General features: G+C 33.7%; 1 protein-coding gene across 1 annotated transcript in view; it reads left to right on the forward strand.

Moving 5' to 3' along the window:
- The window catches only part of abtb2a (ankyrin repeat and BTB domain containing 2a), a 48,341-nt gene extending 37,382 nt beyond the window's left edge, over window positions 1–10,959 (forward strand). Inside the window, exons 9-17 of the mRNA XM_087261778.1 lie at window positions 1,602–1,725; window positions 2,406–2,644; window positions 3,600–3,778; window positions 3,900–4,005; window positions 5,167–5,269; window positions 5,369–5,459; window positions 5,545–5,613; window positions 7,618–7,731; window positions 8,499–10,959. Coding sequence (XP_087117904.1) covers window positions 1,602–1,725; window positions 2,406–2,644; window positions 3,600–3,778; window positions 3,900–4,005; window positions 5,167–5,269; window positions 5,369–5,459; window positions 5,545–5,613; window positions 7,618–7,731; window positions 8,499–8,675 — 1,202 coding nt within the window. The 3' untranslated portion in view covers window positions 8,676–10,959. The remainder of the gene's footprint in view (window positions 1–1,601; window positions 1,726–2,405; window positions 2,645–3,599; window positions 3,779–3,899; window positions 4,006–5,166; window positions 5,270–5,368; window positions 5,460–5,544; window positions 5,614–7,617; window positions 7,732–8,498) is intronic.
- The last annotated feature ends 1,429 nt before the right edge of the window (window positions 10,960–12,388 follow it).

The following is a 12,388-nucleotide window of genomic DNA, read 5'->3' on the forward strand; positions in this document are numbered from 1 at the left end:
GAAAACCATGGCGGAGGCTATTTTCAGCCTTTTGAGAACAATAGTAGATACTGTAGATTTGTAGTAGAAAAATTAATAAATTTGGGATTAGGTTTTAAATGATACTATTCAAAATGACAGTAAAGAGATTTATAATGTTGTAAAAGTTTTTTTTTAAATAAATGCTGTTTTGACTTTACTGTTAAATAAAAATATATCCTGAAAACAAAAATATCTTCTTCTTATTAAAAAAAGAGGAATGATTCATGAGAACCATATAAGCATTATTATCCGAATGTCAAAATTATTCTAAAGAATCATACAACATTCACACCTGGAGTAATATCACCATTCTGTTTTTCTTTTTTCCTTATTTATCTTAAAATATATCAATTTTACGAACAGTTATTTTATACTATAATATTGTTTTACAAAATTATACTGTTTTACTGTATTTTTGATTAGATAGATGCATTATAAGAACCAAATTTATGACCAATATCCACCTTTTTTTATTCTATTGAATAATCTGTTGTAAATATGTAAAACCGATTCATGAACAGCTATAGGGAATTAAATAGGAAGGATATCAAAGTAGGGACATCACGGTGGACAATTGCCTCACAGCAAGAAAGTCACTGGTTCGAACCCCGGCTGAGTCAGTTGGCATTTTTGTACATGTTCTCCCCGTGTTTGCGTGGGATTCCTCCGGGTGCTCCGGTTTCTCCCACAGTCCAAAGACATGTGCTATAGGTGAATTAAATAAACTTAATTGGCCGTAGTGTGTGTGTGTGAATGCAGAGTGAACGGGTGTTTCCCAGTGATGGGTTCTAATAAAACAGTTTTTAATATTAAAAGCTTAATAATAAGTTGGGTGGCATGGTGGCTCTTTTGGTTAGCACTGTCATCTCACAGCAAGAAGGTTGCTGGTTCAAGTCCCGACTGAGCCAGTTGGCATGTGCTATTGGTGAATTGTAATGGATAATTGTCTAATGAACTAATCTCTAAATTGACTGGGTTACGACTGGAAGGGCATCTGCTTTGCAAAACATATGCTGGAATATTTGGCGGTTCATTCTGCTGTGGTGACCCCTGATAAATAAGGGACTAAGCTTGAGGAAAAATGAATAAATGAATGAATAATAAGCTGAATGTTATAGCAATTTGAATGACACTCAAAACAGCATGCACAACATTTTTAACAAATGATGTAGCAGTCAAGATTTTTTTTTAGTATGACAGTTCAGCCAAAACGTTAAATTATGTTTTATATTTATATCCCCTCCACTTGTTCCAAACCTGCTTTGGGTTTTCTTTTTCATTTTGAACTCAAAAGAAGTAATTCTGAAGAATGTTGAAAACAGGTAGTCAGTGATTTCCATAGTTTTTTTTTTTTCCATGGATATTAGGCTACTCTTTTCCAGTATTCTTCAATATATCTTTCTTTGTCTTTAACAGAAAAAAAAAAAAAACTCTAAAGGTTAAACTACTAGTCCACTTGAAAAAAAATAATAAAAAAAACAGCATTTTTTATTACTTTCATCAGTTTAAAAATTCTTCCTTAATGGTATATTATCCCAAACATAATTGAACTTTTTATGTGTGTGTATGTGTGTTTTCAGGCAACTATGAGATGGTGAGTCTGCTGTTGTCCCGTGGCGCTGACCCCATGCTGAGGGTACATCTGACATCATCACTGTATGAGGGCATGAACTGCTTCAGTCATGCGGCAGCACATGGACACAGGTACTGACCCCTCACAAACACAAACAAACACACACTTAAACGCACATACTTGTATACATGATTTACAGGGACACTCTTAGGTATAATGTATGGTGTACTGTAAAAAAAAAAAAAAAAACATTTATTATATGGCCCTACCCCTAAACCAAACTTACATAGTATACTTGTGGCACTGTTATTATTTCAAAAGACCTCGTTAAGTGTGATTTTTAAACATTTTCACTTACTTTTAATCCCGTCTATTACTCATCGTCATAGAGTTCAACTCAAGAAGTCATACCCATGTCGATATACACCTTTGTGTACCTGTAAATCACATAAACCTATACACACACATACAAATAGGTTTTTTTTGGGGGGGTGGTGGGGGGGATTTATTAGGACTTTCCATAAGCATAATATATATTTAACTGTAAAGACTACTTTTTATGTGACCTCACCCTAACCCTACCCCAAAACCCAACCCTCATAGGAAACCTGTGGCAAATTTTGAATGTAAAAAAATCCAGTCAAGTATGATTTTATACAATAATGATATATGACATTATATACAGTACATGTATGTCCTCATAAATGACATAAACAAGAACACACACACACACACACACACACACCCCATCACCTCTGTTTCAATCAGCTACTCATATACTGAACATTTTGATACTAATATTTGTCGTCAGGAACGTGCTGAGGAAGCTGCTGAGTGAACCGCAGCGGCTGCAGGAGGATGTGCTTTCTCTGGAGGAGATCCTGGCGGAGGGAAGGGAGGAGCAGGAGAAGCTGGAGAAGAATGGAGGAAACATGAAGTCAGTTTGTACGTCGCAGCTGTGTAAGGCCCGAATCAGAGCCCTGCAGGAGGCCAGTCTGCACAGCGCTGAACACGGCTATCTGGACGTCAGCATGGAGCTCAGGGCACTGGGTACACATCTGACTCATTTACAGTAAATCAGAGGAAATGGAAGACAAATTGAATTGGAGATGCATAAACAATCAGAGGTCTTTGGCATGTAGTGCACAGCAGTCACTGATTATAGGCTTAGTCATCTTATAGAGAGGTTGTTAGTGATAAGGAGTAATGTTAACTTGAAATTTTTGGATTGTGCAATAAATTGCAGTTCTCAATTTTTGGGCTTGGTTTTAACAACCAAAACTAATAGATTTGCCACCATTACAGTAGTATAACTCTAACCTATTCCAGGGACTTGCTGCCACCTACTGGCAATTTTAATGTTAGCAATATAATTGTCCAATTACTATTATAGAAAGTAAAAAAGAGCTATGAAATATTGTCAGCAACATGTTTCTCCCTGCAACAAGTATCAGAGTTTCCACAAACATATCAAGCAGCACAATTGCAAACCAGCATATTACAATAATTTCTGAAAGATCAGGTGACAATTTAATTTTGATACTATTAATCATGTTTTACTGTATTTTTTTTAAGCGCGCATATTAAATACATTTATCAGATGCTTTTATCCCAGGTTAAATTCTAGAAACATAAGAGAAAGATGGAGAGATTACTTTTTTGTCTTTGTCTTTTCTTTAGACAATTCTTGAGGATGACAAAATTATAGATAGATAGATAGATAGATAGATAGATAGATAGATAGATAGATAGATAGATAGATAGATAGATAGATAGATAGATAGATAGATAGATAGATAGATAGATAGATAGATAGATAGATAGATAGACGTAGGTTATGAATAATATTGGAGTTGACTGTTCTGACTCTTACACACACACACACACACACACACACACACACACACACACACACACACACACACATACACACAGATATATGTGTATATAATTTGTAAATAGAGGTTGGAAATGTTTTAATAATCTTGTTGTTGTTGTTTGTCAGGAGTGTCGTGGAAGTTGCACGTATGGCTGGAGTCGATTCGCAGTGCACAGCTACATTCCAGGACTGAACTCACACTTTCTCTCCTAAAAGACTTCACCATTATTGGGGAAGAAAAATACTGCGAGGAGCTTCTGGCAGAGGGTCTTCCGTTCCTCTTCTCCATTATTAAAACCACCAAGGTAACTATCACCAAAACCCAACATTTGATGCTACGTCTCAAGAAGTGTGAGCCAAATTAAATATTAAACCTAAATTGACACTTAATTGTTTCTTATTTTCCATATTTTCCTTTCAATTCAGAATAAGGACATCCGGAAGCAGCTGGCAGCCGTCTTTTGCCACTGTGTTTGTTCTACAGCTGCTCCATCTATTCTGGCAGTAAAAGACACTCCTACAGCTCAGCTTGGTAATGCAGATCATCATTTTTTACTTTATATTTATACTATCATTCTGGGGTGCGATTCCCTTTTTAACCTTTTTAGAGAAAAAAAAAACATAATTTTTGTGCAAATTATATTGTTTTACAAGCGCATAAAAAAATTCAATATTAGTTTTGATAAAAGCATGCACTTTACTTTCCATATTAATTGAAATAAATGTAAAGGACACATATAGGACCTATGTTACCTTTACAAATATTTTTAAAAATTCCATATTCCACTCTAAAACATAAAACCACTTACAAAAAGCTAACACATATTATTATGTCATATATAAATCATTTAAATTGTTAATTGTTGTAATTTACAGTAGGCTATTTATTAAGAAATGAAGCAAATTCTACTTAATAGCAATAATAATAATAATATTTTTTATTATTTTATTTATTGAAAAAGTTACTTTTACAATTTGACAAATTCAAGGCACAAGGGGGGGCTTGACTGGGAATGGAACACAGCCAGAAACTATGTTTCTAACTACAGAGATGAAGTTGCAAACGTACAAGTTTGCGATGCAGTTTGCGAATATTAGTTGGAACAATGGTTCACCCCCAAAAAAAGAAAGTTTACTCACTGTTACTCACTCAAAATAATTCCAAACCTGTTTGATTTATTTTTTTTTCTGTTGAAGGAAGATATTTTGAAAAATGTTTGAAACCAGTAACCATGGACTTTCATAGTGTTTGTTTTCGTACTATGGTAGTCAATGGTTACAGGTTTATAACGTTTTTCAAACTATCTTCTTTTGTGCAACTCAACAGGTTTATGACAAGTGAGGGGTGAGCAAATGATAATGAGATTTTGTTTTTAGAAGCATTTATTTTTATTGTTAATGTTGGAAAACTATTGCTTAATATTTTAATGCTGCTTAATATTGTATGGATACTTTAATACTCTAATAGAATTTTCATAGCAATATAATAGCTTTGACAAACATTTTGAAAGTGCAATTGATTATTACCTCTTGTTGAATTAGTGTTAATTTATCCCTTTTAAATATATAAGTACATTAATTCATTTATTTGTTCAATTGTTTGTTCGTTCATTCATTCGTAAATAGCTCAGATTCTTTATAATTCAGCTTTGAATAGTCATATTGTTAACATGTATCATTCTTTCTCCCTCAGATGCTCATTTTCTGAACAACTCTGAGATGTCTGATGTGATATTTGTGGTGGAAGGACGACCGTTTTATGCTCACAGAGTTCTACTCATGTCTGCGTCCCAGAGGTATGGCTCTTTCCCAAATGGATTTCAATGCATACCTTATAATAATGATTCCACAATTAATTATGCTGTACATATGCTCTTCTTTCTTTTTGTATATAGGTTTAGAGACTTGCTGAGTCTCTATCAAAGCAATGGCACATCAGACCACATGGCTATCGAAATCACTGACATTAAATACAACACATTCAAGGTAATCATCAAATCTTGTCCTGATTATGCAAACGACTAGAATTTACTGTACAAATTAATGACACTAAATTGCCTTCTGATTTTAGATGATGATGGCACATCTGTACTGTGGAGGAGCTGAATGTTTAGATGTTTCTGCGTCTGATTTGCTGAAGGTAAAAAACACGTGTACACAGGGCTAAAAATAAACATTCAATAAAACATTCAGCTTCGGAGAGTATGTGAAACAGGGTTACTTGCTAACTTTGTATCACATTCACTATGAGACTTATTGAAATGATGTAAATATGTTAACAGAACTGTAAGCTTAACATGAAGCTGTTTTATTTGCTGCAAAAGCTTTTGAAAATACACACATACTGTAGATGCTTTAGAAATCTGTTTTCATCAAAAGAAAAAGCTATTAAACACATCTTTCCCTGTGGCTCTTTCAAAAAAAAAAAAAAACTATTTAAAAAATCTCTAATAATAATAATTCTTAAGGGGACTAATAATATTGACTTTAAATTAGTTTTTAAAAATTAAATAACTGCTCTTTGTCCAGCCAAACTAAAAGAAATAAGACTTTTCCAAGAAGAATATATATATATATATATATATATATATATATATATATATATATATATATATATATATATATATATATATATATATATTATAAGAAATACTGTGAGAGTTGACTTGCTGTTAAACATAATGTGGGAAATATAATGATAAAGAATAAACATTTAACAGGCTAATAATTTTGGACTTTAACTATAATTAAACCATAAGTATTAGCACATTTACTTTTATAATATAAACGAACAGAAATAACAATAAATTAAATATTAGCATCAGTCAAATGATAACAAGTGAAAATATAGCTGCAAGCAGCAATTACCGGGGACAAGCAGCTTAGTGACCACATAACAAACAAGCAAGGCAACAAGCCACAAAGCAACTGGAAAATTCTATATCTTTTTGACAGCATGGACTGAGCCTAATTTGGTGGAAATTGGGCTAACAATCTATGGAGAGTTCAAAACAACAGATTTTCAAACTAATTTAAGATGGTGGACAGGAAGTGGTGTCACTTAGTGATTAAATTATATCAATGTTCTATGTATGATCCAAAGAATCTGCAAGACCAGTCTCATGACAATAGACAAAACTATTTAAAAGTCATTTGATAAAATGTGTATGATTTCTATTGATAGTATTTATTTGTTTGTCAATTTTACCCAGAAAGTGGCCCAAAGTGATGTAGTTTGGTCAATGTCAGCTAGCTAGATCACACACTTTAAGTTTGGTTTCAATACTTCAAACCATTGCAGTGATTCAGCCTGTAATGTCATCTGATAGCATTACATCAAGTTTGCACATATGCTAAATGACAACAGTTTAGTCTATCAACATGAATCCCATAAACCAATGGTCTAATATGAGTTAAAATAGAATGGTTTGAACAAAATCAAAATGGCAGACAGGAAGTTTGGCAGATCATGGCATAATTGGTATTTGTGCTGTCAGCATAATTTCATCGAAATAAGTATATGCAGTCAAAAGTATTACCAGATATGTAAGTTTTATTAATAATGACTAAAAAGTTATAAGTTATAAAAAGATAAAGTTGTGAAGATAAACATAAGGGAAACTTTGGACAAGTGGTTGTACGAGAGTTTGTTGTAGTTAAATATCAGATTGTCCTCTATCAGTGTGCCAAAGTTTGTGCAAATGCCACAAACGTTTAGGGCTGCCATAGACTCCCAGAGTGGAAGAAGAAAAAGAAGCGGAACAGATACAACAGGTGCCTACTCACCTTTGGTGCTTGGCCCCTAATTAGATATGTTTCACATTTATTTTTCCTTTTCTTTCAGGAAATAATGCTCATATATCTCATTTGGTATAATGGATCCCTTCACTTGTTTTAAACATGACAATGAGTTGCTTAATGAACACCAAACAAATTATTCTGAAGACCTTTTTCCTCCATCATCTTTTTGGTTACCAAGAATCTTCAAATTACTTGTAGTGTTAATTATGATTTTATTTTGTGCCAAGGTCATGGTGGCTATATTTCTCAATTCACCACCATTGGCAGGTTAAACAAAACTGCTCTTTAGTTAAATTCTTTTTTGGCTCATTGATAATAAACCACTGTGCTTTATCTTGTTTAGCTTCTGCCCGTGGCTCACTCATTCCAGCTTCCAGTTTTGAAGAGACACTGTGAAATCCTCTGCTCAGAGAGAATAAACCTCAACAATGCTGTGAGCATCTACCGGACTGCCAAAGTACGTACAGTCCATACATCTTAAACACACACCCAGCAGGCACACAAGATCATAAGAAGTTAATATTAGGTTAGATTTAGGTCATGATGTCAGGTGACCAAAATTCAATGTCTGGTCAGCGTTAGGCTTGGGACGATAACCGTGTTCAAGGTATAACACAGTTTGGATAAGTCAAGGTTTTAAAACCATCAAAATTTTCTGCTATACCGTTCCTAATGTATGAGTAAGATTTTTTTTTATTACTTTTTTTCATAGTTTTTTAGGACAACAGTATCTCTAGCAGAAAAGATCTCCAAAGCTGCTGTTTTAAATTGTAAAAAAAAAATCTTTGTTTTTGAAACTAATGAAGACAACAGAAGTATATAATTCATTGGAATTATTCAGCCCAATATGTTTACTGCTCTAAAATAATTTCAATGTTTCCCAAATTAAAAAATATTGTGTTCAAAGGAGGAAAAGTTTTAGTTTTTTACCCAGGCATTTAAAAAGAACAGATTTTAGAGCAGTTATCACAAAACCGCAAAACCGTGATATTTTTACCCAAGGTTATCATACCATCAGAATCGTATACCGGCCCATGCCTAGTCAGCGTTTAAGGACAACGCTATTTTGACGTCCAATAACGACGTCAAATTACATTGATATTTGGGGTACAACATCAATATGACGTCATGTTGACATCCTGTGGCTGCAGGGCATATTCCTAATTTCATCAGTCTTCAGTCCTCTGATGTGATCTGTGTGTTTTATTATGTGTTGTGGAGCAGGTGAGCGAGGCGGTGGAGCTGGTGGTGTTTTGTGAAGGCTTCATCCTGCAGAACATGGTGGATCTCCTGGACTGTGAGGCATTTGAAGAGCTTCTGCTGGATCCAGAAGTTCTGGACGGGCTTCAGGCTACTCTGGCTTCAAGACTGCACTCACTTTGTGGCCCACGGCGAGCTTGAAGGAAAAAAAAACTTTACAGATTACAGAAGTAGCTCTGATGCTGCTGGAAGTCATGGTTAAAGGGATAGTTTACCCAAAAATGACATTTTAAAGGGATAGTTCACCCAAAAATGACAATTCTGTCATCATCACTTGTTTTAAACCTGTTTGAGTTTCTTCTGTTGAACACAAAAGAAGATAGTTGGATACTAGTAGCTACTGACTTCCATAGAATTGGTTTTATCATCAAAATATCTTCTGCTGAACACAAATGAAAATATGTTGATTTTGAAACTTGAGGGTGAGCAAATAGTGAGTAAATTTACATTTTTTTTAGTTGAACTATTCATTAAATCACCATTTATTCACCCTCAAGTTGTTCAAACTTTCAGTTTCTTCTGTTGAACACAAAATAAGATATTATTAGATAACAATAACAACAGTCGAATAGCATAGCATGAGAAAATTAAGTGAAATAAATAACTAAATTACTCTGGTAAATATTTGGTTTCACTAGACGTATCGATTTTCACTTAAACAATATATCTCCATGATGAATATGTATGACTGTTGTAGTGGATTCTGTACAAAATACAGTATATAATTGTTTATTATTTAAACTATTTAAGAATATTCATATTGTTGTACAGTACTGGCAGCGGGTTCATCAAATTCTTGAAGACTTTATTAACATTAACATTTACACATCAATCTGGCCTACGACATGCATGAGGTATCGCTTAAAAATGCTCTCAATATTTATAGGCTTATTGTTTGTTAACACTATATAATAAGGGTCCATTTTTAACATTAGTTAATTAAACTAAATCCCCGGCAAGCCTTAGGTGATGTTAATTTCTAAGTTGATGTTTAATAACTTATTAAAAACAAGTTTTTTTTTTTTTTAATTAAATGGAGCTGTTAATTAATACAATTCTGTAGTATTTTTTATTACTAACATTAACATAAGATATGAACATATCTCTCACTATTGACTTTTATGCATTTAAGGGATAGGTTACCCAAAAGTGAAGAATGACTCACTGTTTTCTCACCCTCATGTGGTTGCAATTCCTTTAAAACAAAAATGAGGTTTTTTTTTTTTTTTTTTTTTTGTCGAACACTAATGGAGATACTTTGAAAAATGTTGAAAACCTGTGACCATTTCTTTTTCTTACTATGGAAACCAATGGTTACAGGTTTTCAGCTTTTGTGTTCAACAGAAAAAAAGATACTCATAAATGTTTGTAACAAGTAAAGAGTGAGTAAATGATGGTAGAATTTCTGTTTTGGGTGAGCTATATTTAACTAGCGTTTACAAAACTGCAGTGTTATTAATTGTACTTTATGATCCTTTTGCAAATGATTTTTTAAACATTTGTTTTCTCAGAATTTTTAGGTAAAACATTTTTTATAATTATACCTGTTTTTGCAACCATTTTCTGCAGCCCATGTCATTACAGCGATAATACCATACAACATTATAAAAGCTTCAACAATATTCTGAAGATTTACATGACAATTTGATACAGTCACAAGCTTGTTCCAAACATTCTTCCAAATATCTTCTTTTGTGTTCAACAGAAGAAGCAAACTCTTGGTTTGGAACAAGTGAAGGTTGAGAAATTACAACAGGTTTTTCACTTTTGGATGAACAATCCATTTTCCAAATGCAGTTTTGCAGGCAGCAGACATTTGAAGACTTTTCCCAGCACAGTGGTTTATTTGTTTGTCCTTTATGTTGTCATCTTTAACAAGTTAAATGTCAGTGCCAGTGTTTTAATGCAATGTGTGAGCTATTTATTAGATATTAGATTTTTTTTAAAGACTTCAATGTTATCATGATGCATAAAATTAGTTTCTACGGACGACGAATGATAATCATACTTAAATAGATGAGTTTTACACATTAATCAAGCTGCTTGTGTGGAAGCATATTATCGCCCTCTAGTGGCCAAAGTGTCCTACACCGTGTCAGAAATGTACATACTGTAGTAGTATTGTAGATAATTTTGTATTCTCCTATCATGCTAAAATGTAAATATATTTCTAATATGTAGTAAGGAAATGGTACTGGGATATGTTGGGATCAATACAATTAAATTATTTGATATACTTTTTTAACGCAACAATTAAATGGCAGTACTTTTGCAACAACTAATAAACATGAAAAATACAGCTGTTTTGTGATTATTTGTACATGTGGCAAAGGAAAAGGTGAAGAAATGTAAGATGAAATGCTGAAAAATTGTGTCTGATTGTAGAAGCAGCAATGCTGAGATTCATTAAAAGGTTAACTGGAAATGAATTGGCTTTGAACTTTTTATTTTCCTTACAAAGGAAGACAAAGCTATGAATTGGGATATTTGTGTCAAACTGCAAACATCATGTGTTAAGATCTACTGAAGAAATAATTTAGGGTGGGGCAGTGGTTAGCACTGTCGCCTCACAGCAAGAAAGTCACTGGTTTGAGTCCTGGTTTCCCCCACAGTCCAAACATGTGTGCTGAAGGTGAATTTGATTAACTAAACTGGCCTTAGTGTATGGTTGTGTGTGTGAGAATGTGACAGTGTTTGGGTGTTTCCCAGTATTAGGTTGCGGATGAAAGGGCGTCTGCTGAGTGAACATATGCTGGAATAGTTGGCAGGTCATTCCACTGTGGTGACCCCTGATAAATAAGGGACTAAGCCGAAGGAATGAAACATTATTACACACCTTTCAACCCCATATTAGCTCATATTTGGAATGTTTCTGTCTCACTAAATACTGTAAAAGTTGATAAACATGTAATTTAGACTGTTATTAACATAAACAGTGATGATTATTAATTATGGTGTTTACAGATGTCAAATATTGTGGCAGTGATTCATTGCATATATTTAAGATAAAAATCATTTTTTTAAAAGTCAATTAAGCAATGAATGTGTGTGTGTGTGTGTGTGTGTGTGTGTGTGTGTGTGTGTGTGAGAGAGAGTTTTTATTACATGACATGTACGCCATATCTAATAAGCGTTTTCTGCTAAACTTACACAAATTTAGCAAATACTGTACATTCTTTATAAGCTTTTCATTGAAAACAACTAGCTGCAATGGGTGCTTAGAGGTTGTAGCTTTAAACTGATGTAGAGTTTTTCAAGTCTACTCTTGTCCTTTTTGGTGTAATCTATTCATAAACAATGACATGGAAAAACAGCACCTCAGTGTTTCCTTGTCGGGCGAGGGGGAAGGGGTAATCTCTTATGTTATGTCAATTTGATTTCATTTTAACATCAAGATAGTCAACTGGTATAATTGGTTTATGGTTAGTTCGACGTGTTTTTTTTTTTTTTTTTTTTCATGAAGGTGCTCACAGTAAAAACAATGGACTGAAAATTTGCCATTTAAAACTAAATCTCTTAAGCTTTTTGTTTCAGCAGTTGACTACACCTAGTAGTACACCTTTACTTCTGTACCATTGGTCTGTGGCAAGGCCTGTGTTCTGGAAATCAACAAGCTGGGGAAGGCTGTTTGCCAGATATTTGGGAAGTGTTCATTGCTCACAGCAGCTGACAGCATACCATAGTTGTTCCTAGCTATGTCTACTGAATTTGTTCTAAAACAAATAATCACAAAAAACAAAAACAACACAAACAGTATACCATAACTCAGCCCTCTCAAACTTCTATATGCTCTCAAAAGGAAGAACAAAAAAGATCTTTGTGTGAAGAATATCAGGGCCAAAGATTTATCTGCA

Source organism: Danio rerio, chromosome 7 (genome assembly GCF_052040795.2).
Source record: "Danio rerio strain M-AB ecotype USA chromosome 7, GRCz13ab, whole genome shotgun sequence".
NCBI classification, from domain to species: domain Eukaryota; kingdom Metazoa; phylum Chordata; class Actinopteri; order Cypriniformes; family Danionidae; genus Danio; species Danio rerio.